Here is a 24,073-nt window from a genome sequence, read left to right as displayed (position 1 = left end):
GCTACAGGTGTTGAGTAGACAGCATCCCAGGTGATGTGTGTGGTTCTGACTGAAATGGGTATTTGTTGTTACCATTGACCTTTATATGTAAGAATTGTTGCTGTTACTTAGCAGTTATGTTCCAGGATTCCAACATTTGGAATTGGATTGAAATTTTGCTTAAATGCGGTAGCATATGAGAGACCACCTACCATTATAGTGATTTTTGTAATATTTTTTTGGTCCGTGGAAGAAAACATTTCAAGCGTAGGATTCACATAACAAATCCACATTTGTGGCATATCATCTTGTGTAGTTCCAGGGCAAGTAGCCTTTTCTCTGACATGTGATTTCGTTGACTTGCAGGTCTGTGAGGCCCCGTTTAACCATCTATGTCTGTCAGGAGCCACTAAGGAGCATACAACTGGAAAGACAAGATGCAGGCAACGGTGATAGCAGCAACGGTGCAATATATGGTATGGCACATAGGGGTCTTTTAGCTGAAGACATTTGTATCTTAAAAAGTCTAAACCAAAGATAGATGGGAAGGAAAAAAGAATAGTGGAGAGGCTGAATTTGTTTCTGGGGTGCAGAGAAACCGCAGCAAGCTGTATGCACGACGATGTCGCTCTTTTAACACTGCAGGGGATGAACAGTACCTTAAAACCTCTCAAGGTTGAATCACTGATGTTTTTCAGCCCATTGATAAAACCAACTGTAGTTCCATGATAGATAATTAAGGAGCTCTCAAATTAGCTGTGCTATGTTGTTGCAGACATGGTATTAACCAGATAAATGTAGGCGCCTGTAAAAGCTACGTGCAAATCAAGCACCTTGATCCTTTCCCCCTGTCTGTTAGGTTTTGCTGTCGTTTTCTGTGCAACTGAACTAAAACTGGTAGAGCTTGGAGGAGGGAAGACAGCCAAGAAGTGTACGGGCTGACGGTTTTAGTATTATTTTCCTGATAAATAGCTGTTGTTCCAACACAGATGGGAACTTCATATTTAATTGTAAATGCATGTCAGTTGTGCAGTTAAGAGAATGGAGCTATTTGAAATGGTTCTTTTCTTGATCTTGGCTTTGAGTGAAGAGACCTCCTTCCCCAGCCAACTGAAATCTGTAGAGGCTGCTGCTCGAATAATCATGGTGTGTTTTCCATGCAAGACTTGAGCGGGAGGAGGATCTATGAATAGGATACTGTCTCTGTCAAATACGTATTTTTCCTCTGGATATCTTCAGTCTTTGGTTTGGGATGGAAGAATGTGCAAACACAGAGCTGCCAAGGGCTTCCAGCACAATTAAATAAAGCTGTGGAACTGTAAATACAGCATCAAACTGAATAGCTACTTTGTCTTACTGTTCTGTTTGTTTGCTTGTTGTATTCCCCCGCCCCGCCACCCTTCGGCTCTGAGATTATCTGTAGGAAATTTATTCACACAGTTGCAAAAGGCTTTCTTTACCCCCCCACAAAAAAATTACATCCCTATTTAAAACAAGTGTATTAGGCTAAGTCAGATTAATTACCTGCTGCTTCTGAGGTGGTCCAAAACTACTTCCCAGGTTATCTTTAGGTGACTCTAAAGATCCACGTAAGTGTGTTTGACATGGCTGTGCCTGTTTGTGCGGGGTACAGGAAAAAAGGTGGAAGTTCCCTTCAGTATCAGAGCAAACAGAAGCCGCCTCCTTGTCTCAGAGTTGTGCTCATGACTCGGAAAGAAAAGTCGTGGCAGCTCATACTTTTTAGTGAGAACAGGGGGAGAGTAAAGTAAAGGTTTTTAGCTTTTCAAATTTTTTAAAGTTGGGGTGGAAACAAATTCAGATTTTTTTCATATATGTTATCAATCAGTACCATGCTTATGTAAATAATTTTTTTTCTTGTAGTTTATCATGCAATCTACTTGGAAGAAATGGCAGCCTCGGAAGTCACACGCAAACTTGCTTTGGCATTTAATATTCCTTTGCATCAGATCAACCAGGTTTACAGACAGGGTCCCACAGGCATCCACATTCTTGTGAGTGATCAGGTAATGGAAATTTTATTTCCTTGTCAAATTTTATTTATGATTTTATAGATTTTCTTACGCTCGCTTCTTTGTTACTGCTTTTTCTGTTTGATAATGCAACTCTTATTTTCTGACATTTTAGAGTATTTTTTTTCCTTTACATTAAAATAAGCAGAAGGATCCTTTTAAATGTCACTCTTCCTCTGCCTGCTTAAATTCAGATTAAGATGCTTAAATTCAGATTAAGAGAAGAGAAAGGCAGCTGGTCTATATAGTTCTGAGATGCGGCAGTCGTTATTTAATATGCATTTATTTTGAACATGCCTAATGGCAGGGAGCATTTAAATGCTGTTGAACTCCTCCTCTTCAAGCATCTGTGACACGTATTTAGAGTTCCATAAACACAGCCAGCAGTAATAGGCTCCCAAATGGTTGTCATGTGATTAACAAGCAGTATTTTGACAGCAAATGTATTTTGATTTGATTTGGTATATGCTTGTCATTTGCTGAATGAAACCAAAAATTTTCAATTGCTTATAAAAGGCTGTGTTTATTTTTTGATGTATTTATTTCTGATTTTTTTGTAGATGGTTCAAAATTTTCAAGATGAGAGTTGTTTCTTATTCACCACAATAAAAGGTACAGTGTCTTTTCTGACAGTCCAAAACAAAATTGTTTATTCTGCCAAGGAGCTGCCTTTGCAGCAGAACGCTATTCTAGTAAATCTTCCCTGAGCAAAGAGTAACGGCAGAGCTAGTGAAGGCTGACTGGCAAAAAACCCCCAAAATTTAAAAAAATCTGCGAGTTCCTCTTCTCTTAGCCAGACCTTTCGGCCTCTGCGTGGCACCTCAGTCTTTTCCCCAGGCTTTCAGTTCAGAACCAGTGCAGCACTTGGTAACAAACCTCATGTAAAATCCATCCAGCCATCACTGTGCAGTGCCTGCTGTTAGTAACGGCCGAGAATGGTGAAATTTCAAAAGAAATGTAAAAAGTTAAAAAAACTTGGCTGTAGTACCTCTGAAGTTCAGAAACCGAATGTTCTCAGAGTCCTGAGAGAACAGAGTATAAAATTCTTTCATTGCTAGTAAATAATCCTCTTCAGCAAACTCTTCCCCACCACCCCACTCCCACCCCCGCCCCTGTGCTTTCTTAGGAGTCCGGCTTATTTCTGGTAAAAGGTGCCAGGAAATTGCCGGCATCGGTGGGCAAGTCTGAATCCGTGCAAACTTCACCTACAGGAACTGTCCCCAGCTTCGAAGCTCCAGTTCCAGTTACCAATTGTTAATCAGAACATTTTTGTTCGGCATAAGTAGGAAATTTTTAAAAGCTCTGGTTTTGCTGTAGATGAGCTGTATTTTTAAAGCCTCTGTCGCTTTATCAGCATCTTAACTAATTGTTCCGTGTATTACTAGATCTATCCATGCGGTTAGTGATTGAGAGACCCCTCTGGTCCCAGTTGCTACGCCCTGTGGTGGCACTGCTCACTTCCAAGCATAAAACCCGCAAGTTTCTTTTTTTTTTAAAAAAAAAAAAACACAACTGTCTCCATTTGGCTTTTAGTTTAAGGCTGAGCATCACAAAATAGGTGATTAAAAACATACACAAAGGATTTATATTAGCCTTGCAGAAGTTAACATCTTTCTATGACACTGTCACTGTTACGAGGGGGGTTCCATGTGTAACAGGAAGAGTTCAGAAATAACTGCACACCAAAGAGGTTTTTTAAAAGTTACTCTTCAAGCGTTTAGTCTGAATAGCAAGTTACTGGTGTTGCATGTGTTTCGAGTTAATTTCGCAGGAGTAATGAACCACTTGCACACAGTAAAAACCAGGTTCGTACTTGGACGTTTTGGTGCGCTGGCCAGTATTATTTATGATTCTGTTTACAAAAGACAGATGCTTTTTTTTCTTTTTCAGCTGAAAATGGTGAAGGCTTCCATATAATTTTGAAATGATGTCACGTGACTGCTAGACTGATACTCCGTCGCAGAATGAAGTCCTGCCTCAAGATCATGAAGATCATCCAAAACCTTAGGATCTAGCTTCACCGTATAAGATGTTTCATATTGAAAACACAAAATGACCTTTCTAATGAGCTGTTTGAGAGGTGAACTTTCTTATCACTGCCATAGCTAAGTGTCCTCATGAGAGGTATAATGCCATGACAGCTTACGTACAGGCAGGGGAGACAATGTAAGCAAAGGTGCTTGCCCTTTACTGAAATAAGGCAAATTACGGCCAGTAGATACAGTTTCTAGAGCGAAGCGCTGCTGCTTTTCTAGTCTCTGTATCCAGTTGGAGATGAATGTAAACTTATTTTGGGGCATTTACCTTTCTGTGCCAGTTTGTCTATTACTTGCTTGTACCTTACGCTGATTTTATTTTTTGATGTTAGCAGAGCACATATTAATCTGTGTGGAGATGAGTAGTTAAGCGGATAGTGATCAGGTTGTCGGGTCTTTGAGAGTCAAGCTGTCAAAACAGCTTCCCGTGTAAATTGTGTATAAGAGTGTATGTAAGAAGTGTAAATGCCAGAACAGGGCTTTTAAGAAGCCCTAGACAGATGCAATATATGCATGCAGCAAACTGCATTATCAATAGTACCTTATTGGAGGGATTAATATAAATCCTATGGGGTACCAAGTAATTGTGTTTTGCTTTAATGAATTTAATGGAAAAGAATTGCCTATGCATCCTTTACGTTTAGTTTCCTAGGTTCTCTGCGGAGCACTGCTGCAGTTTAACTCTTTGCTTGTAAAATTGTGGGTTTCAAAATAGTAGCCGTGGGAGGCGGATTTTTATGACTTAGTGGAATTATGCTGATGAGGGAAGATGACCCACTGGCACCACAGGGCTGTCATAGCTTTCCGCAACATCAAATAAATTGCTTAAGAAACACTAAATATACACCATCTACGTCTCCTTCCCAGCAGCTAAAGGCCTTGCTGTAGTTGCTGTTACGGACACGTATCTTACCTTTTCTGTTGACCTTTCTCCGCCCTCCGGTCCATGCTGTACAGCTGTTCCAGTGCCTCTTCCGTATGACCAAATATTGACTTTTCTTTGAAACAGACAATGTGCTTTTTCAATATTTTGGATATTCCTTGTAGAAACACGGCGCAGCGTTTCCTAGGTTAACGTTAAGTTTCAACTGGTAGGTACTTGGAGGGGAGTATTTCAAAAGGCGTTGAGCGACGGTTCCGTAGCTGTCATCTGGTGCCTTTGGGAAGTTCCCCCTTGATCTCTGGCTTAAGGGCTTGGGAATAGTTCGCTTCTTGTGCTGCAGGGTTCAGTGTAAACAACTACTACAGCATGAAGAAAAGCAACGTTGATTTTTTTTTTTTTTTTTTTTCATTCCCTCTTTCTGGCTCAAGTGCTTAGCAGAAAAGCTTCTTTGCTTCTAAATTTTTAAAATCTAAATTCATCAAGGCTAGAGGTTTTTTCCTGGTTTTGTTTTTTCTGCACTGAAAGTAAAACTTCATGTACTTATAGACAGTAATGTTTTTAAGTTTCTTCATCTTTGGGTATTGTTTGGTCCTAGTATTTTCTTGAACTGACACTTGTGTCTTTTCAGCTCATACCGTATTCAAATCCAAATGTTTTATAAAAAAGTGGAAAAATCCTTGATTAGAAAGTATCCAAATATCTAATTTTAAAGAATATTGAAAGTTGTACAGTAGTTTGTCCAGCTCACTTGAAATTGGAATTAAATTATGGCACCAGCAAATTGCTTTTGTTTTTTAATAAGATGTACACATTTCAATTTAAGTATAATAAATGTTTTTCAATAATTTTGTAAATGTGCTTTTCTTTTTGTTTACTCCCCCCCGCCCCCGTACATTAGAGCTACTCTTGTCGTTAAGGTTCAGGTTAACTGCAAGACTTACCGTAACAGCAGGTAAAGGTAAGTAACGGCAGCGCGCACCCCTAGAGCTTCTGCTTCTACTGGAAAACCTAACTTGAAATAATCAAAACAAATTCAAATTTGACATCAGCTGATTCTTTATTTAAGAGTGTATATCAGAGTAGGTTCCATTGGGTTTTGTACATCTTTAATGCAATAGACTTACAAGGTTCGTTACGTTCTTAGAAAAAAAACGAGCCAACAAAAGGCAACACGTCTTGACATACTGGTACCACTGACTTTCCTGGCACAGTTGAGAATAAAATCTGCTTAAAACTCTCAAGCGTTCCATCATTAAGATACGGCTGTAATTAAGTACGATTGTAACAACACTGCTCCACTACCTGTGCAAAGCAAGCCCTGATCGGCTTGTTTTGTAGTAGGAAGGAAAACCAGGTACTGCGCTGCGAGCTGTAGCCTTAAAGATGAGGCCTCAGTTTCCCCTCCCCATCGTCTGTGGAGCAGGAACGCAACCCGGCTGTTGGTATCTGTACAAGTCTCTTCATGTTCACGCTGCTTTTATGAAGTAGCTTAAAATTTTGGGGGGGAAATTGCAGTACTGTCCAGTAGGAGCTTCTCCAACTGCTTTTCAAACCAGTATTTCTATTAATTTTCAGTAAACACACAGGCCCTGACCTCTTAAAACATATACGCACACGATCAATCTTACACAGAAAAGCTTTCTGAACTGTTGAGTAGTTTCTCTCAGATAATTAAGTTGCTTAATATAAAAAAGTTTATCTAATCCTCTAGCACTGAAAAACTAAGGATGAAAGCATGGCCTTAAGAGTTAATACATAGTTTTTATTAATATTATTATCATCATTCAGAAGTTGACAGCTTCTTAAATAACCCAAATGTGAAGAGTTTGGCTTTCTACCTTTGAAACCCACAGGTTTGGTTTGGTTCGGTTCAACTCCAGCCCCTCTGCTTGCTGTGTCCCTGGGACGGGTGGGGACAGCCAGCTCAGAACTCCTTGCTCCACCACAGTTCCTGTAACTGAACCTGGTTTCCACTCCTCATGTGCAGAAAAGCACGAGTAACGCACCCTCTGCCTAAGGCCACCGCGTTCTTTCCTTGCAAAGGGAGGAGGCGGCTGAGGACACGGGGCGCAGGCAGCACCGTCTCAGACGGTGGCAGCCGGTCACGAGAAGTGCACGAGCTCTACCACGGTGGATTTCTCACCCCTTTTAAAGGCTGATGGCGTTGGGCATCAAACGTGCTTCAGTGACGGGCAAACCTTACACTAACATGTAGTTCAACTGAACCAAGTTCAAAAACTTGGAGGGTATTTCTATTTATATAGTTACCTTGAGGTACTAGCTTACCTTTTGACATGACCTATTATGTCCTGTTACGTAATTAAATACGAAGCTGAATCATGAAAAAGTCCAAGCTGTTTTGCTGTAAGAGCTCATGATTACCTTGCGTTTTTTGGTCAACACCTGCTAAAGCTGATTTGTCCTTAAACCTGATACTGAAATCTGTCGTGTATATTACAGAACAGCAGGTTCAGTTCCGAGGTGTGACGGACTTGAACCTCACGTTACTTTAGAACTTCACACTGAGTAGTGCTTACAGACGCAAATTAACTTCCAAGTTTAGTGGCCTTTCACCACGTAGCTGCTACGCTGAAATGCCCGCACAGTTTACACGGTACTTCAGTTCTCATGCCAACAGAAGGAAGGAGTTACTAATACAAACCGAAGCATCACCAACTTAATCCACAGCTGCACATTACGTTAAGATTTTTACCTGGAAAAAAAATGCTTTTCTTATCACAAAACTGGATGACCAAACACCACCATTGGGACTGTCAGGAAACCGACTCCTTCCACCGACTCGCAGTCCCATTCTTTTCTTCAACAACAACAACAAATTTTTCTGTGTGGGTTGCACTTACTGTCAAAGGATAATACAGCATCTGCAGAGGCGCTGTCCGCTCCCTCCTACCGAGGGAGGGGGAGTTACTGGAGCAAAGTAAGCATGAACCTTCACGTGAGGTAGATGAGCCTGTGGATGAAAAGTCCGCATTACGAGGGGAGAGAAAGGAACGGAACTAGTAAAAAGGAGGAGTACGCCTCAATCGTTACTAGCAAGCAGGCTCTCGTTAAGGTTGGTTAGCCAAACAGAGTGTGCGTACACTTGATGCTATGCAAGCTGTCGTCTCCTGACACGTAATTCTCCCGTGCCACCCAGCTAAGGCAGGCTCCCGTCTGGGCACTCGCCTGCTCGGGGCTCCCACTTACCACCCAACAAAGCCCTCGCCGGGCGGCCCAGCGCGCTCCCCGCCGGGAGAGGCACACGCTCTGCTGCGGCCACTGCAGCGGGCTCGCCTGCATCTTGTCTCCCATGTTCCGCCCTGCTGCTCTCGCCCTGGAGAGCAGCGTGGAATAGAACTGGGCACCTGCCCTCGACAGTCACTGTCGGGGATGAGCTCTCCAACCGCAGAAGCGTTTGGACACAAGTCTGGGACACGTCCAACAGAAAGGCTAAGGCACCGCCCTCCCACCCCCACCCTGAGGTAGGGGGTCCCTGACCCAAGAGGGGAGGTACGTGGCGGAAGGGTTTGTGGCTGGGTTCCAGGGCCTGAAGGCACTACAACCCACCAACCAAAACGTCCGCACAGATGTTGTGCTATTGGCCCTGTGTATTAACGTGTATTTAGGCAAGCTACAGAGTACCACTACCCAGCCCTAAAAACAAACCTGTACTTGAAAAATACAGAAAGCAGAAGACCGACACTCATCACCCCGGCAGCAGAAGTGCCGTCAGTTATAAACAGACAATTATTGCTGCCCGTACGGACAAGCTGTGTTTAGTCTCTAGGGGCGCGGACCTAACAGAACCATGTTCAGATTCTGTTTTTCCATCCTTCCTTGCCTGGGACATTGGTGAGATCCATGCAACCTCAAGCACTATCAACAGCTCGGGCATTCCCACCGGAACAAGTCCGCAAACACGTACTCGGATCCGTTTGATTCCAGCTCGCGTGACTTGCTGACAGTCGTACAGCTCAATTCTCTCCAAGTTGTGGCAGTTCTCCAGGTGTTCCAGAGTCACATCCGTGATGAGAAGACAGTTATCAAGCTCCAGTACCTGCAGCCTCTCGTGACCACACGTACTGTTGCTCAGGTGAAGAATCCCATCATCAGTGATTAATTCACAGTGAGATAAGCTCTGAAACAGAGAGGCAAACGGTTAACGACATCACTCAGTCCCCTCTAAACCTCGGAAGTCCTCTTCAACCTCCTTCATTCCAGCGATTAAACAGTCACAAAGAGTAACAGAAGGAACAGCTCCGCTTCACAACATGGCCGTACTTTGGTTTTAACTTTGCTTCAAAACGAGTGGTGTCGCAGCACACACATAGCCGGCAAAACTCCTCAGGCCCCTTTGCTCTCCGTGAATGTGGGAATTCTGTTCCAATTGTCATGCACCTCCGTCACCAATGGGTGCAAACGGCACGTGTGCCATGCCAGGAAGAGGCGATAACTTTAAGGGTTGCTCAAGAACATACAGAAATAGATGAGAATCTACTGACAGGAGTTATAAATGGTCTAACACAGCTGTTTCACAGCTACCGTCTTTTCCTAGGTATAACCCAGGACCGAGCCCGTGCAAATCCACAGAGATACAGAACAATGAGACCGGACTGATTTGCCAAAAGATGATTGCAAAAAAACATGAGTGCTTAGCACCTCAGGCTACACATACAAGGATTAATAAACATTTTGTGCAGCAGGAGCAAATCTTTTTTGCCACAGTCAGCATAACAAACAAAAAAATTCTCTCCAGCATGTTCTTTAACACTCTTGTATTTCAAGGGCATGGAAAAAATTGCAGCATCTCAGGCAGCAGCACCACATAAAGCAGCTTCCTGGTTCCTTTAGGGAATTCATGACTTTTGGAGAAGCACTGATGATGACAACAACAGGAAACAGATTTTCCTTGGAGGAGGCTTAAAAAACACTCTTTGTCACAGTGAAATGAATGCTCTCCAGTCTTCTGCACTAGAAATGTGCAGGATCTATGAACTCTACTCCTCTCGCACTGGGCTCTGAGCTAGCTCCTTGCTTTGACCGGTTCTCAAGCAGTGTTTCCTTGCCCCAAGCGTTTTTCAGAGAGCAAATGGTGAAGAAACACTTGCAGCAATCCAAAAGCGCGTTTTAACTCAGGGTAAGCAAACAGTAGTGCTCAAAAGTACCTCCCGCCAATCATCTGAATCAACCACGTAATCCTTCCCTTCCCTCGGTACGACACATCCGTCTTCTTTCATTTCAGCCTGACATGGAAGCCTGAGGACTCCCAGCCTCACCCTTATTTCACCTCCACTAGAGTCAGGAGCATTTCTTGCCTGCTACCAGACACACGGGTGGTCTGCCCTGCCCTTTAGAACAACTTGCCCCTCAATTTTTTGTCTCCTTTGCTCAACAGGATGGACAAGTAACCAGAGAAGAGGCTGGGAGACAGGTCTGCAACTCCCCTTGAGCTGCAGAGGAGCCACCCCGCAGCTTCCCTTCAGCTCCAGCTGGTCCGCTTCTACTCGCTCACCAAGTGTGAGCAGCTGGCAGTGACTCCAAGCAACACCACGGGTAGTGCACACTGTCCCCGAAAGACAACAGAAATGAAGCGCTTGTAACTTACGACACGTTTACATTCCGAAAGTCTATCAACTCTTTAAAGCTCCCTCCTATACCTCACATTTATGTGCGTGTTCCAAGCGTTCGATTTGGCTCACAGCCTGGAAACCATCAGCAGTTGCAGGGTTAAAGAACATTTTTATAATAGACCTGTTGTTTCAAGGAAGGACAGGAGGTTATGTGAAGCTGTTGGCTACGGCAGCAATCTGCTGGCTAATTAAGAGTTTTCCGTCCCAGGAAGTAAGCAGCTTATAAAATCAGCTTTCCTGAGACACTGTATTTGGTACTGAAAAGACAATACAGGATGTACAGCTGAGTTCGTAGAAGTTTGTAAAACAAATATGCCAAATGATAGATATTTTGTGTTAAACCACATGGTTTTTCTGACTTTGTAAGCCTGTTAGAAAGCGTTAATAAAGTGGAATTTTACACAAAGAATTGCTTGACATCTTTAGAATAGAGAGATATGGTCAAATTCTTTTTTTTGTTGTTGTTGTTAATATACTGAAAGCTGTATATTGTATAAATCAAATATGGCACAATACACTGAGAGTAAGAAACAGTATGATCAACTTAACTGAAGAACTCAATTGTCTTCTCATCTCCAGGAATATCGTATCAACAGTTTCTCTAGTACCTTCAATTTACAATTATTAAACACTTTCACCAGAAATTACTTCTTGAGTAAGTAATAAAGTGAGTACTCTGATGCTGACAAAGATTAATGGTTATAACTGGTCTAACAGTGCTTTTGCTTATTTCCACTGTCTACTGAGTTTCCAAACATACCTAAACATACGCTAAGGCACTGCTACACAAGAGTTAACAGAGCCATCAACAGTATGTGATTTCACACTTGAAGTATCAAGATTAGTTCACCTAGGGTATTTGGTACCTCCTAGTCCGTAATTCTTAGCCATCACTGTTTACTCACACAGAATCATTTAGGTTGGAAAAGACCTTTAAGATCATCAAGTCCGACTGTTAACCCAGAAAATCTTTGAGTATGTATCCTTCCTACACACAGGATATACACAAACAAACAAACAAAAATAAATTCTTCTGGTTCCCTTAGAAAAGGTATGCCATTTTACCAATGCCACACTTCACTGTCTGTGGGCTAACACACAAAGGCCAGCAAACAGAAGCAGGTTCAGAAAAATACTTGGAAATTACAAGGTTTTGTGGTATCTTTAGTGAAGCACCAGCAGAACCGGTACAAAAGATCTCTTGCAAGTACAATTACAATTGCAATTACAATACAAGAACATATCTGTTACAGAAGAACAGAAAGGGTCCCAAAAAAATGTCTCCGCATCTCCTGACAACTCTTGTTTGGCTTAACATTAAGAATTATGGTACAGAAATGAGGTCAGACAACTAATAAGCAAAAATAAAAAACAACTGCCATAAAAAACAGTGAACACGCTCCTTTTAAAAAGCCATCTCTCCTTGTGTTGCTGCCTTAGTAACACTGAGTAACACTAACTAATCATAACACAATTTAATTAATGAAGCAGCAAACCTTCCTTTAATCCCATCTAAGGACAGATTATAAAAGATACTTGTTCTCTCACACTGACCTGAAGTAGTATATAACAAATCTACACTTCTGGGACAACTGGCCCTCAATACAGGAGCTCCATAGTAAGGAGAGTCTAGTAATTTTATAGTACCTTGACTGAAGAACAGCCAAATTCATGTCATCTGAAATTGGTTTTGATTTTCTGAAAGATCTAAGCAACCACTCCTTAGAAAACAGGTCTTTGAAATACAGCAAGCAGGGTACCCCACTGAAGGCATCTCAATCCTCTCCAATTACGTTCAAAAGTTTATGTCAAAAAAGCCTTCTATAATTTACTCCCAATTGCATTTATCATCACTGGGTGGTTTTGTTTAGTCAGTATTTTATGTAAACTGTCATACTCCCCAAGAAAAACCATTAGGGAACACTTCAGAGTATCTATAAAGGCTCTGACCGCTATAAGCTGAACTAAGTAATCAGGTATGAAGGATGTTAACCATGAAATACAAGCTTCCTGCTTATTACCCACCGATTTGGTGATATTTTATCATCAAACAATGCATGTAAATATTTTAGGAGTAATCTGCTTCTTTTAGAATATTTATGAAATTTTGCACGCAATCATACTACATCAGGAACTTCTAGATGCAGGGTGAACAACCTGGTTTTGTACTGCAGGAGTTGTGTATGTGTGTGGTTTTGAGGGATGTTAAAGTTCACAAAGAGTTAAACTTACCAGTGCTTGTAGCTTAGGACAGTGTATAGAAAGTTGTATCAACGTGCTGTCGGTTATCTAGAAATAAAAGAAATCAGACAACCATAAGCGACAGCAGGAGAGTCAACCCTCAAACAAGGTATCTCTTTCTCTACCAGATGAAGGTTCTGTTATTTCTGAAAAACACCCAATCACCAGTCACTCTTCAAGTACTTCCCTCTATAGAATTTCCCAATAATTATTTTTACTTACTATGACAAACACAGCAGTATAATAAAAACCAAAGCACATCTAACTGAAAGCACTAATGCACTGCACTCTTCCACTGGATGTTCAATATTCCTTTTCATATTAAAATCTCACCAAAACACACTCTTCCAAGTCCATCTTCTCCAGTTCATGGCAATTCTATAATAAACAAAAAACAAACAGATAAACAAAAGATGAAATAAAGCAACATATAGACATAAAATCATGCACAGGCCTAGTAATACGGGATAATACAGCTTCCAAGAGGATACTGTGAACTAAAGCTCTTCAAGTATTTGATCACCAAAGGACAAAAAATGTTTTCAAAACAAAAGCAATACACCACCTCCCTCCCAAACCTCTACATTTCAGCCTTCCTCTTACTAAGTGAGACATCTCCTCCTTGCCCCGTAAGGTGGGAACAGTAAGTATCAGCACTCACCCAGCCCTGCTTCCCTGCCCCCTTTTAGAGTGAATTTCAAACCTATGCTATTTATGGCCTGTGCACTAAAGCTAACTAATCTGCATACAGAAGAATCCAACTTCTGCATACATCAGCCTGCACTCAACTAATCTGCAACACACTTAAGCCCACGGAACATCTCTCTTCACCATCATACATTAAAATGAACCCTTAAAACCGATTTACTTTGGTAGTGAATGCTGAAAATATTAAAATAGGGTCCACTTTAAGGTTGTGAGAAAGTTGCACTTCACATTTATAAAAGCAAGCTCCCTAGCAAGCTTTTTGAAATGCTTTCAATATCTGACCATGACTAATTTCAAGAAAACGATGTAACCTTGTGACCTCGCAGCAGCCCACATGGTGCCACAGCTCAGCTGAAACCCCAACTCATTTTTTACAAGAATAGGAAGAAGTGGTTTAACTTCCAGCTCCCCAAACCAGGCCTGAAGCAACTACCAAAAGCCCAAGGCTGTACTGCTGAATGACTACAAAACCACTCTGTTTAACTACTGTGGCTAGAAACCCCCCCCCCTCTCGTTCACACTAAATATCAGCAGCATAAATTACTCCTGTTTAGAGAGTATTATTTTTGTATTCAGATTCCCAGCAAGCATACAAGTCTAACTTGAAGCATTTTATACCATCAATATGTTTACTTTACATATTTACAGCATGAATCAGGGCACAAGGGCTTATAGTTTATAATGTATCATGTAAATATCTTTGTAATTTAAAAGTCTGCTTAAAATAATCTATTATATGGTGATTTTTTGGGTGTAAATATCACAAGGGTGTGCGTCATCTTTATAGGGGCAATTTGGCTAGAATATACAACACAAGTCTGGAATTATGTTAAGCATAATAAATGCAAGTGAAACATACTAAAAAACAAGAGAGAGAACGAAGTAAAAAGTGCGATGACAGATGGCAAAATAGATCAAACTGCAGCTCTAAGTATAATCCAGAAATGAAACCACTGTTTAGTCCCCTCCTCCACTGGGTTCTTCCTACTTTATTTTTCTTCTTCTCATATTCCTTCCCAGCAGGACTACATCAATTCACAGCTGCTCAGCAGCAACGAAAACAAGGCAAGCTCTAACCTCTGAAATGACCCTTACCCGTGCTAAAAGGGTAAAACCAGCATCTGTAAGATGTGAACATCTTGCAGCTTCCAGTATCCTGGAAAAGTTTTAAATATTAAAGGAAACATTAACATAGAGAAAAGCAAATGCATCCGAGATACAAATCTGTCTCTTGCAATTTAAAGCTCTCAATAGCAAATGTATATATATGCCTATTTTTCACAGTGATTTGCAATTAAAAAGCACTAGGCAGACTTTTGAGCCAGCTTATTAGAAGATTCTAACAGTCACAAAACAGATCAACTTCAATCCTCAAATCTTCTTAACACTTAATGGAAAAAAATTATACATAATTATGTGCATTTTAACCTCTTGTTTTAGTAAGCATAATGCTCAAGTTTTCTCACGTGTTATCTAAGGAAAGATACGCAAGAATAAACCCCGAGTTGAGGAAAATGCTGACAAAGCCTGCATCTAAAACCTGTTATCTAAACACAGGATGTTGGGAAGCCACAAAACTGAGAAACTGCTTACTAGAAATTCACTCAGAGCCTCTGCATGAAGTACAGTAAAGCAAGTTACCAGAAAGCAAGGAGCTTAACGTCTCCAAGCCCACAGTAAAAACAACAAATTACACCAACACAACCTCAAAGAAAATAACACAGTGCTTTGGAAAGAGAAACCTAATGCTCTTTTGAGAGGCACTGGGAAGCAGCACTGACAAAAAAAACCAAAAACAGAAGTCAACTGCCCCAAACAGCACCACTACTATGTGGAACAAGCCTTCATGCAGTGTCTTGTCATCTTTGTTTTCTTCTTCTTTTTTTTTAATGAACACTTTTTACTTTGCAGGTGGAATTAAGCATCAAGATCAGTAAGGGGAAACCACAGCACCATGTAATGAGCAGCAGAAACCAAACGCCACTTACCCACTCACCACAGCAAACTACTGTACTGGAGATGGTGGGGAGCAGGCAGGGAAAGGTGGACAAAAGAACCTCCTGCTGTGGCAACACTTAAGAGGCATCTAGATCCTTCCCCTGGTTTAGGAGGTCATTAGAAAGCCCTCTATCTCTAGAGAAAGTGCAACGGGAAAAGCCATGCTGTCTGCATGAGAAAAATACAAGCCCAAATTACGGGATGTGGGGCTCTGACTGCAACTTTACTGGATCAGTCTCCTCCAAGCCAAAAGCAAGAGGACAGCTGCGAGTTTAGAAGTAAGCAGCTCTGCAGGACACACCCTTGAAAACCACTTCCAAAGCGCTCGTCAGCAACAAGGTTCAAGGTTCAAAACTATGACGGAAACTCAAGAACAGCCAACAGAGAGGTACAAGACAGGTACCGCTTCCCAAATGGATGGTTGTAACACCTCTGGGTTTTCTTTCCAGACTCACATTTGGGAACTTCATGCCCTTCCATCAAGGGCAGCTAGCAACCTAACATAACATACTCTCAGCTACTCCAGAAATTACCCAGGACACCAAATAAGAAGGGAAAAACTCAGCACCCCAAAAAAAGCCATGATTCAGGCCAAATTTGTTACCCTTCTTACTCCTTTCATCTATTACTTGCTTTCAACCCCACCTACACTTAAAAACATTGGATCCCCAACCCCATTAAATTTCTAACTTTAAAGGAGGGGAATAAAACTGAAATCACAGCACGCAAAATAGCAAGGATGCTACTTACTGCACATCTGGTTGAAAAGACGACTATGGAAACAGAGGGATAAGAAACCAGAAGACTACTAGCAGCTATAGCTTTCCTGAACTTGGGGCTGCAGTCAGTCAGAAGAACAGAATGGGGAGAGCGAGCTATATATAACACATGCATGCATCAGTCAGGCCCCAGTATGAAAAACAGGTGGGAAGGCACTGGCCAGCAGGAAAATGAGCAATTTTTCACTTTGTTTTACTGATTGTACTTAATTACAGAGGGCTCTTTTTTTCCAGATACAGCTAACACTTATTTCCCAACCAGTGATTCCTGACAAAGTACCTAGTACAGAAGCTGATGAGGCAAAACGGTATCTGAGAGCAGATTCCCTGCTCCTATAAACGAGCTGGTCTCTGAGACAGACCTCACAGCTGCATTCATTGTGTTGCCTTTCGGGCACAGCTGGAGTGTCTCTGCACACAGCACCTCCTCGCTCCTGCTGAAGTAGCAGCAGGTGAGAGAGAACATCGGTGGGGTTAAAGGCAGTATGATCCTAACTTTCACACACCAACCTGGACACTTTCATGAGTGCTTTTCTCAGTAAGCCTCACCAAAACACCTACCAGTATTTTAACACCAAAAAGTGCTAAACAGGAAAAAAGAGAAGGTATCAAGCACTTAAATGAGCAGATACAAAAAGGGATAAGGAGACAGCTATGCCATGATGAGAGGGGGGAAAAAAACAGCTGAAGGGAGTTGGTCAAGCTGAGGATTATTTCTTTTTTTTTCCCAAAGAGATGTAATTTGTGAGTGGTAACAGCTGCAGAACACAGCAGTATCGTGGAAAGCAGCATAGCAGGACATCCAAGACACTGAAGCAAGAGTAGCACAGCACAGCAAATACTCAAAGGTTTCCTATCAGGGCCAGCACGTCCAACAGAGGCAGTAGAATTTTCTTTCACACGCAACACCGAAACATTCAGAAGGTAGAAACAAGTGCAGAATTACGTTTCCCTTTCACTTCCAAAGTAATTTTTATCTGGTACTTTCCATACATGATCCCAAAAGTCTAGATGTAACCAGCTGTATCATCTCTCCTTCCATCATGCACTCCTCTGTCATAATCACTGCAAAGGGTCATTTTTCTACTGTTCCTCCTGACCGGAGAAGAACGGCAGACGCCTTCCCCCTCGTGGCACAGACAGGGGCTAACAGTTTACCTACCAAAGTCAATTCCTGCTACAGTTGTACTGCCCTCGGAAAGAACGGCACAACTAATAGCACTTTAGACCTCGTTTTGTTTCCAATTTGAGCTCTAAATTTAAAGAATGAGAGAAAACGTGGAAAAAGACTAGTAATAACAGCACTGCTTTCAAAGGAACACAAGTGTGTCAGAACACTCCTAAGCCCCCAACACTGGCACACGTAAGCTCTTGTAAGTATGAACGGCTACATGAAGGGGACTGTCATTCTGGAATTGTCTTAAGGACACGTTTTCTACAGTAACAAAAGCTCTATTTTCACTCAATCAACTAAAGGAACTCTGCATGTCAGCACAGTGCACACTGGCATTTGAATGTAGCTTTCCCTAATTTCTACAATCTACATTTATGTGATTGAAGTACAAGTTGTGACTCCTGCATATCCCTGTCATAAATGGCAATTTAGCATCAGCCAAAAATCTTCTGGTTTGATTTACGTTAAAATTAGACCTTATAAGAAGAATTATATGTCTCTACGGAGAGAACTGCTGCATGACTGAGCTTCGTTATTAAAGCTGAAGCTGTCCCTCCTCCTGAGATTACCATCATAGCATACACGTTAACGCAAATTACACCAATATAAAAGTTTATATTATTTTTAACTGCTGAGCCCCTATTACTCAAAACATATCCCATAAATGTAAGTCCTCAGTGCTTGCACAGACATTGGCACACTCCATATCAGAGTTTAAGAATGCCAGGATGTACTGCAGAGCATATTAAAAGCACATTAATAATAAAATCTGTAAATACAATGCTCTAGTATGATTCAGCTGTATTTTTGCAACACACGACTGCGTAAAACCACATCAGAGTACAAACAGCACAAGACAACACAACTGCAGATATTTTTACCTTTTAAAAAAATAATGGGCTTTATATCTTCTTTTCTTCTGGCTTGTAATTAGTACCTAAAATATTTAGCTGGAAGCACAGAATTGAACTGCTAGGTTCAACATGTTTTATCTGTCATATATTAATTCTTGTTTTTCCAATATACAGGGGACTACATTCGGACAATAGCTACAGCGGACCAGCCCTCAAGTTTATATTCAAATGGTACTTCTAACTTAATGTTTGGTTGCAAAGGTAAAGGAAACAACGCAAAGCTAAAGCAAAGCTGTGGATATCAGCTGATTATCTTCAGAAGTTAATTTCTTAGATCAGGCCAGTAACAACATGACATACTCACGACATGCTCGTGACATACTCACTTCAGCCTTGGACAGTTTAGACCAAGTGCTGTGAGAGAAGCATCTGTAAGGTTGCTACAGCCTGAAACACAGAGTGACTGAAGTCTATGGCATCCTCTACAGATTTTTACAATGCCTTCATCTGAAATTTGCTGCAACACAGAAGAAGGTCGAAGTTACTCCATTATCAAGAATCAGCTAAGAACAAAAATCAAGTCATATTACTGAACTGTATATATTGTATATAGCCAGAGCAACTTGTGGATTTGCAACCAAAAAATACCATTGTGAAACCACATTCATTCGTAACACTGAAGATAATCAACATGCGCAATTCCTACTTATCTATGAACTTTGCCATTGATCTTGAAAGGCAGTCTGAAGCACAGAGGGACAGTCTGTTGTTGTCTCAGTCTCACTTCGCTTTTGCTTTATAATTTTCACATTATTTTTTTTTTAATTGTAGCTGTCATTGCGTGAGATGGCTTGCTGCTTTTATGTTTGTAGAGTTCAGGTCTTTTGTTCCAGTGTAAATTCAGTAATAGTGCAAAAGAATGCTTCAAGTTCAGCAGCAGGAACGCTAACTACCTGTTTTGTACTGGAGCAGTAGGACCCAAGGGTAAAAATCCATCACCTTCAGATAATTTTCAAACCAAGAGTTACAGGTAAACAATTATATACAATTCATTCTTTACATTAGATAAATCTAAAAGCCAGATCTGCCCTACCTCTATGCTGTTGTCTTTAGCTGGAAGGTTTAACTCAAAAGAGGGTTTTTCATTTCTCAAAATTGCTTTGTACTAGATATTCTGAAAAAAGGAATTCTAAATTTGGAATATGAATAAAAAAATAGCCCCAATGCAGCTGCACGCAAAATAGCAACAGGAGCTAGATTACTGGGGGTGCATGCAAATGTTATTTTGTTTACAGGTCCTCTATTCTGGAGAAAGTATTCTCTCTTCTTCCCACTCCTAACTCTTAAAAAAATAATTTTTCTGCTGAATGACTAATCCTTCATGGTGAAACAAGTTATTTTATTTACTGGCCTAACATTACTCTTCCAATACTAGTAAAGGCCTCTACTGTATTTTGAATTGAAAATACACATTCCTGTTAGAATCCACTCATTTAGGTAGGCTAATACTACTACAGTAGATTTCTGAGGCTACTACCACAAACACTACCTTTCTGATCCTGTGATGAGAAATAGCAGTAGCTATTGAATAGCAGCACTTCTGAACACCTGAAGTTTATATCTGCATTTTGTTCTACCAATTAAAAATTATTCTAGACAGAAAACTAGAAGTCTTCTTTTTGTGGAGCCAGAAGGATTTGCATCACCTACAGATAAGAAAATAAGCTTTTTCTTTAAAAAAAAAAAAAAAAGTTTTAATTAAAAGTCTAACATCAATCGGGTAATTTCTGCATTTGACTCTCCAAAAACATGTTATTTTCTGGAACTGTCTTGTTTCCTTTGAGATACTCATGACTATTACTGGGAAAAGGAACTACTTTGGAGGTAAGGACCATGTAAATTTTAAGCTGCTGCTGGAGATGGACAAAGCACTCAAGTTATTTTTGAAAATTTTCCACTCTGAAATTGCTTGTGATTCCAATGCCTACATCCCTCTCAAGAAAGAAGAGAGCTCAAAAAATGCCAGCAACTCCCCAGTTTCTAAAATCTTTTTTAAAGATGGTACCTTTCAGATGTGTAGTTTCCAGAGTTAGTATCGGTTCACTCCATAACTGCTGGAGCTTTACAAGGTCCATAAAACAGAGTCACTAGAATTAAAGTGTGGATCATACAAAGCACAAGGAGACCTGCTGTGTAAAAAAATCAGTGCTAGCCTTTACATCATAAAGAGCCTGGCTGCTTCTGGAAGCATGCTTGTAAACCACAGTAAGCAGGACACATCTCCAGTGAGCTTTAAAGCACACGCAACTAGGTAGTACAAGCAATCAATCAACTCAAAAAATTCAAAGGGAAAAATACTTTCACTCGTGAGGGGTTTTTTTGTTTGTACTTAGTATCTACATGACAACAAACGTACTGGCCAAGGGAAAACTCTGGTACACTTCTATGCCAATGGCCCATTTTAAGTGGGAGGAATCGTAATTGACTATCATCAGATCTCTTGACAGCCTTCCACAAAAATAATCAGAAAAGGCTGGCCTTGATGTATCTCATTAATCTCAGGTAAAATGCAACGGAAAAAGAACTCTGGAGGAGGACAGCAAAAGGAGGAGTGAAAGGGGAGGAAATTATGTATAGACTGTATTTATTTAAGTGTGGTTCTGACCAAAAGATGGAACTTCTTTTCATTCCTATTATCTTTAGGTGCCCAACTTCAGTGGGCACTTAAATTCAGATTGACAAATCTGAATTTGTCTCTCTCTTTCACTAAACATCTGGCTCATGGAAGCTCAAGCTTTGTATTCATATTGTTCTTAATTTCTGCAATTTTTTAATGTAACTTTTAATAATCCCTAAGCCTCCAAAACGTTCAACACTTCAAAGAAATGTATTAGGTCCAAAAATTTTCACTGCATCTTAATAAAAAACGGTCTCATGCCACATTCATTCAGGAATAATGTGTAAAACAGATCTGGGAGTTTTAGCCCAAGCAGATTTTATGGTACCTTCTAGCAATAAAACTTCAGAAAACTTTCCAAAAGTAAAAAAAATAATATTAAAATCTAACTTCATTATTCAAATTTGCATGACTGAGACACTACAGTTCTAATTTAGTTCAATATTTTCTGAGGCTTATTTACAAATAATGACTTCAATACATTTAAAATCTAAAGAAAATTCTCCTATTCCTAAAAATCTAATTTTTGTGTACTCTTTAAGTAGAATTAAAAGTACATGAATGTTTCCCAGTCATTTCATTACAAATGAATATGTTCTTCCATCACTATTGAAAAAGCATACCCTTCTGTTACCTAGATAGTTCTAAGTCATCTTCAGTTACCATGCCATTACATTTTACTCTCACTTACATAGCCCAGAATATGGCTTTTGCTCAATTAGAAACCTTAAAATTATGTACAGAAAATGTCTGACCTTAACAGATGAGAGAACAAGAACTACATCTGCAGAACTGCATGTTTTATTTTTATTTTAGCACATACACACGTATGTTTAGCACATACATAGTTCATAAGATCTGAATGAATGCAGTTAATTCTTACTCTAGAGCTTGCTACAGTTAAAAGATGTAATAAGGGGAAAAAAATAACTCAACACTCCAAATACATACTCAGGCGTAGTAACAGCAAGCTCATTTAAGACCTCCATGCCATACAAAATTCTGTAAACTGCAGAGATGCACTATTTGAATTATTTGTGTGCACCAGAACAATTCATTAGCATTAAAAAATGCTGTATGATTCTTAGAGAATATATCTTTTGAAACTTCAAATACTTACTGTACAGGATTGCAAATTCAGGATTACAAGTTCATGACAGTGATTTTGAATGTGTTTCAATGCTTCATCTTCTAACTGTATTTAGCAATTAAATCAGACATAGGAAAAGAAACAAGAAATTAAAAGTACAGCAAAGCAGCCCAAAGAAAGTACACATCTTATAACACCAAACAAAAGACTATAACAAAAACAGTATTTTTTAATTCATGGAGATTTCAAAAACCCAAAATAAAATTTTATTCCTAAAGGATCACTCAAGCAGTTATGTACCTGTGTGCAACCTCTAAGAAATAGAGCTTTTAGTCCACTACACCCTTTCACCAGTGCTTCAATACCATCCTTCGTAATCTGATCACACCAGGAAAGATTCAAATGTTCCAGATTTCTGCAACCCTCACTGGGAGAATTAAAAAAATACATAAAGTTAAATCCAGCCTTCAAATAGTCATAACAGTGGGAAACCCAAATTAAACACACTGTTAGAAATTAATGATAGCCAGTGGACCGTGCCAGGCCTCCACAGAAAAGTCATGAGAAAAGACCACACACAAACATCATAGCCTACACCCAAGAAGTCCTAGATGCAGGATACAGTCAGTGCTGATACACCGCATTAAGGTTCAGCACTGACTTTTTGACTCTATTAAATGCTGAACAGCTCTTTAAACACTTTTCTTTAACACAAAACACCGAATCTTCTTACCTTAAGCCTTTCAAAGAGCTGTTTGTGATGGCTACACAAGATGTCAGATCCAGATGTTTCAGCTTGGAACAGAATCTGCTAAGACTGTAACACGTGCTGCAAAACAGCAGACACACTAAAAATACCTTCAGCTACTTCTTTTTCCAAGTTTTCCCATCAAACAAAAAACCCCTTTGACTTACCTGTCAGTGATTTTTGTGCACCCATTTAGATTTAAGTGTTCGATGTTTCTACAGTTCTGTGCAAAGGTCCTAAAACAGCAACAAAAAGCTGGAGAATTAATATAATGTCCCAAGTTGTAACACAGTCACTAGAGTGCGCTCTGTCCCCTCCCTCCTTCCACCTCAGTCAAAAAGCTTCACCTTCAGGCCACAGAGTAATTACAAAGTACATTTCAAATACATCTGTCTCAGTGGTTGCTTTTTCCTTTTGCTGTTGCAAGTTTCTGTCTTGCAGGTAACTCCTGAAACCAAGTGTTGTTCCCCTCTCAAATACCACTTGAGCAAAGCGTTTATTTCTGTCATACGTAAGCCAGTACTGACTGACTTCAAACGCCTTAACTAAAAACATTACGGGCATAAACAGAAAGGTTTAAATATCACATCAGTTAAATATTAAGCTGCTGGGGAGAGTTTTTGCACATCTCATTACTGAAGACTTTGTAGGTCTTAAGGAGCTCACTCCCACATCAAATGAAAAGGAACGTACTTTGAAGAATACAGAAGCGGGACCTAAGCCTATCGGACTACCACTGGAAAGCCCTGTGGGCTGCATATTATTTATTTATGATTTTAAAAATTAAAGTGCATCTGTGTGTACTAGTGGGTATGAACTCTAAGGATGATTGGAGCTATTATACTGCTAAAAGCCTGTACGTATCATTATAGTAATTATCCAGAAGAACTATATAAACTTTCTTTTCATCTCTGCAGAGTAATATTTACAGCTGCGTTGCATTTCAGAACACTGTTTTTATGCCCATGTTTCCTCCAACTGCATGGATTTTTTTGGCAGGGGTGGAGGAAACACACAAAACCAGTTTTGTCTGGAGGCTTGCCGTGGTTAACAGATCCGACTACACACTCAGCTGGTAACAACTTCCTGGCTCTCCAGTGTGGATTGAAAACAATGGAAAAAAACCCAGCAAGCAGTTATACTGGTGTGAGTTTCCACTTCAACTCTCAAAACAGCTATTCCAAAATTCATGTACTGGAGGGAGATTTACAATCGAGACGCTCTTCAAATCACTTGGAAAGATGCT

The 24,073-nt window shown here is 40.3% G+C and overlaps 2 protein-coding genes across 7 annotated transcripts in view; one reads left to right on the top strand and one right to left on the bottom strand.

Moving 5' to 3' along the window:
* The window catches only part of UBP1 (upstream binding protein 1), a 38,308-nt gene extending 32,526 nt beyond the window's left edge, over nucleotides 1-5,782 (top strand). For all 4 annotated transcript variants that reach the window (XM_055803616.1, XM_055803615.1, XM_055803614.1 and 1 more), the window contains 4 exons: nucleotides 346-455; nucleotides 1,861-2,003; nucleotides 2,570-2,621; nucleotides 3,900-5,782. In XM_055803616.1, coding sequence (XP_055659591.1) covers nucleotides 346-455; nucleotides 1,861-2,003; nucleotides 2,570-2,621; nucleotides 3,900-3,937 — 343 coding nt within the window. In that variant the 3' untranslated portion in view covers nucleotides 3,938-5,782. The remainder of the gene's footprint in view (nucleotides 1-345; nucleotides 456-1,860; nucleotides 2,004-2,569; nucleotides 2,622-3,899) is intronic.
* Nucleotides 5,783-5,960: 178 nt separating this feature from the next.
* FBXL2 (F-box and leucine rich repeat protein 2) overlaps nucleotides 5,961-24,073 on the bottom strand; it is a 55,766-nt gene continuing 37,653 nt past the window's right edge. Inside the window, exons 6-16 of one of the 3 annotated variants that reach the window (XM_055803620.1) lie at nucleotides 22,995-23,063; nucleotides 22,813-22,908; nucleotides 22,380-22,506; nucleotides 22,110-22,184; nucleotides 18,699-18,829; nucleotides 14,603-14,663; nucleotides 13,133-13,177; nucleotides 12,791-12,847; nucleotides 8,854-9,066; nucleotides 7,790-7,899; nucleotides 5,961-7,641 (exon numbers count right to left, since the gene is read on the bottom strand). In XM_055803620.1, the coding sequence (XP_055659595.1) occupies nucleotides 7,792-7,899; nucleotides 8,854-9,066; nucleotides 12,791-12,847; nucleotides 13,133-13,177; nucleotides 14,603-14,663; nucleotides 18,699-18,829; nucleotides 22,110-22,184; nucleotides 22,380-22,506; nucleotides 22,813-22,908; nucleotides 22,995-23,063 (982 nt within the window). In that variant the 3' untranslated portion in view covers nucleotides 5,961-7,641; nucleotides 7,790-7,791. Of the gene's footprint in view, nucleotides 7,900-8,853; nucleotides 9,067-12,790; nucleotides 12,848-13,132; nucleotides 13,178-14,602; nucleotides 14,664-18,698; nucleotides 18,830-22,109; nucleotides 22,185-22,379; nucleotides 22,507-22,812; nucleotides 22,928-22,994; nucleotides 23,064-24,073 lie in introns of all 3 variants that reach the window. The other 2 variants (XM_055803619.1, XM_027793716.2) reach the window with 2 other exon arrangements.

Source organism: Falco peregrinus, chromosome 5, assembly GCF_023634155.1.
Source record: "Falco peregrinus isolate bFalPer1 chromosome 5, bFalPer1.pri, whole genome shotgun sequence".
Lineage (NCBI taxonomy): Eukaryota > Metazoa > Chordata > Aves > Falconiformes > Falconidae > Falco > Falco peregrinus.
This window is presented reverse-complemented; position numbering and strand designations above follow the sequence as displayed.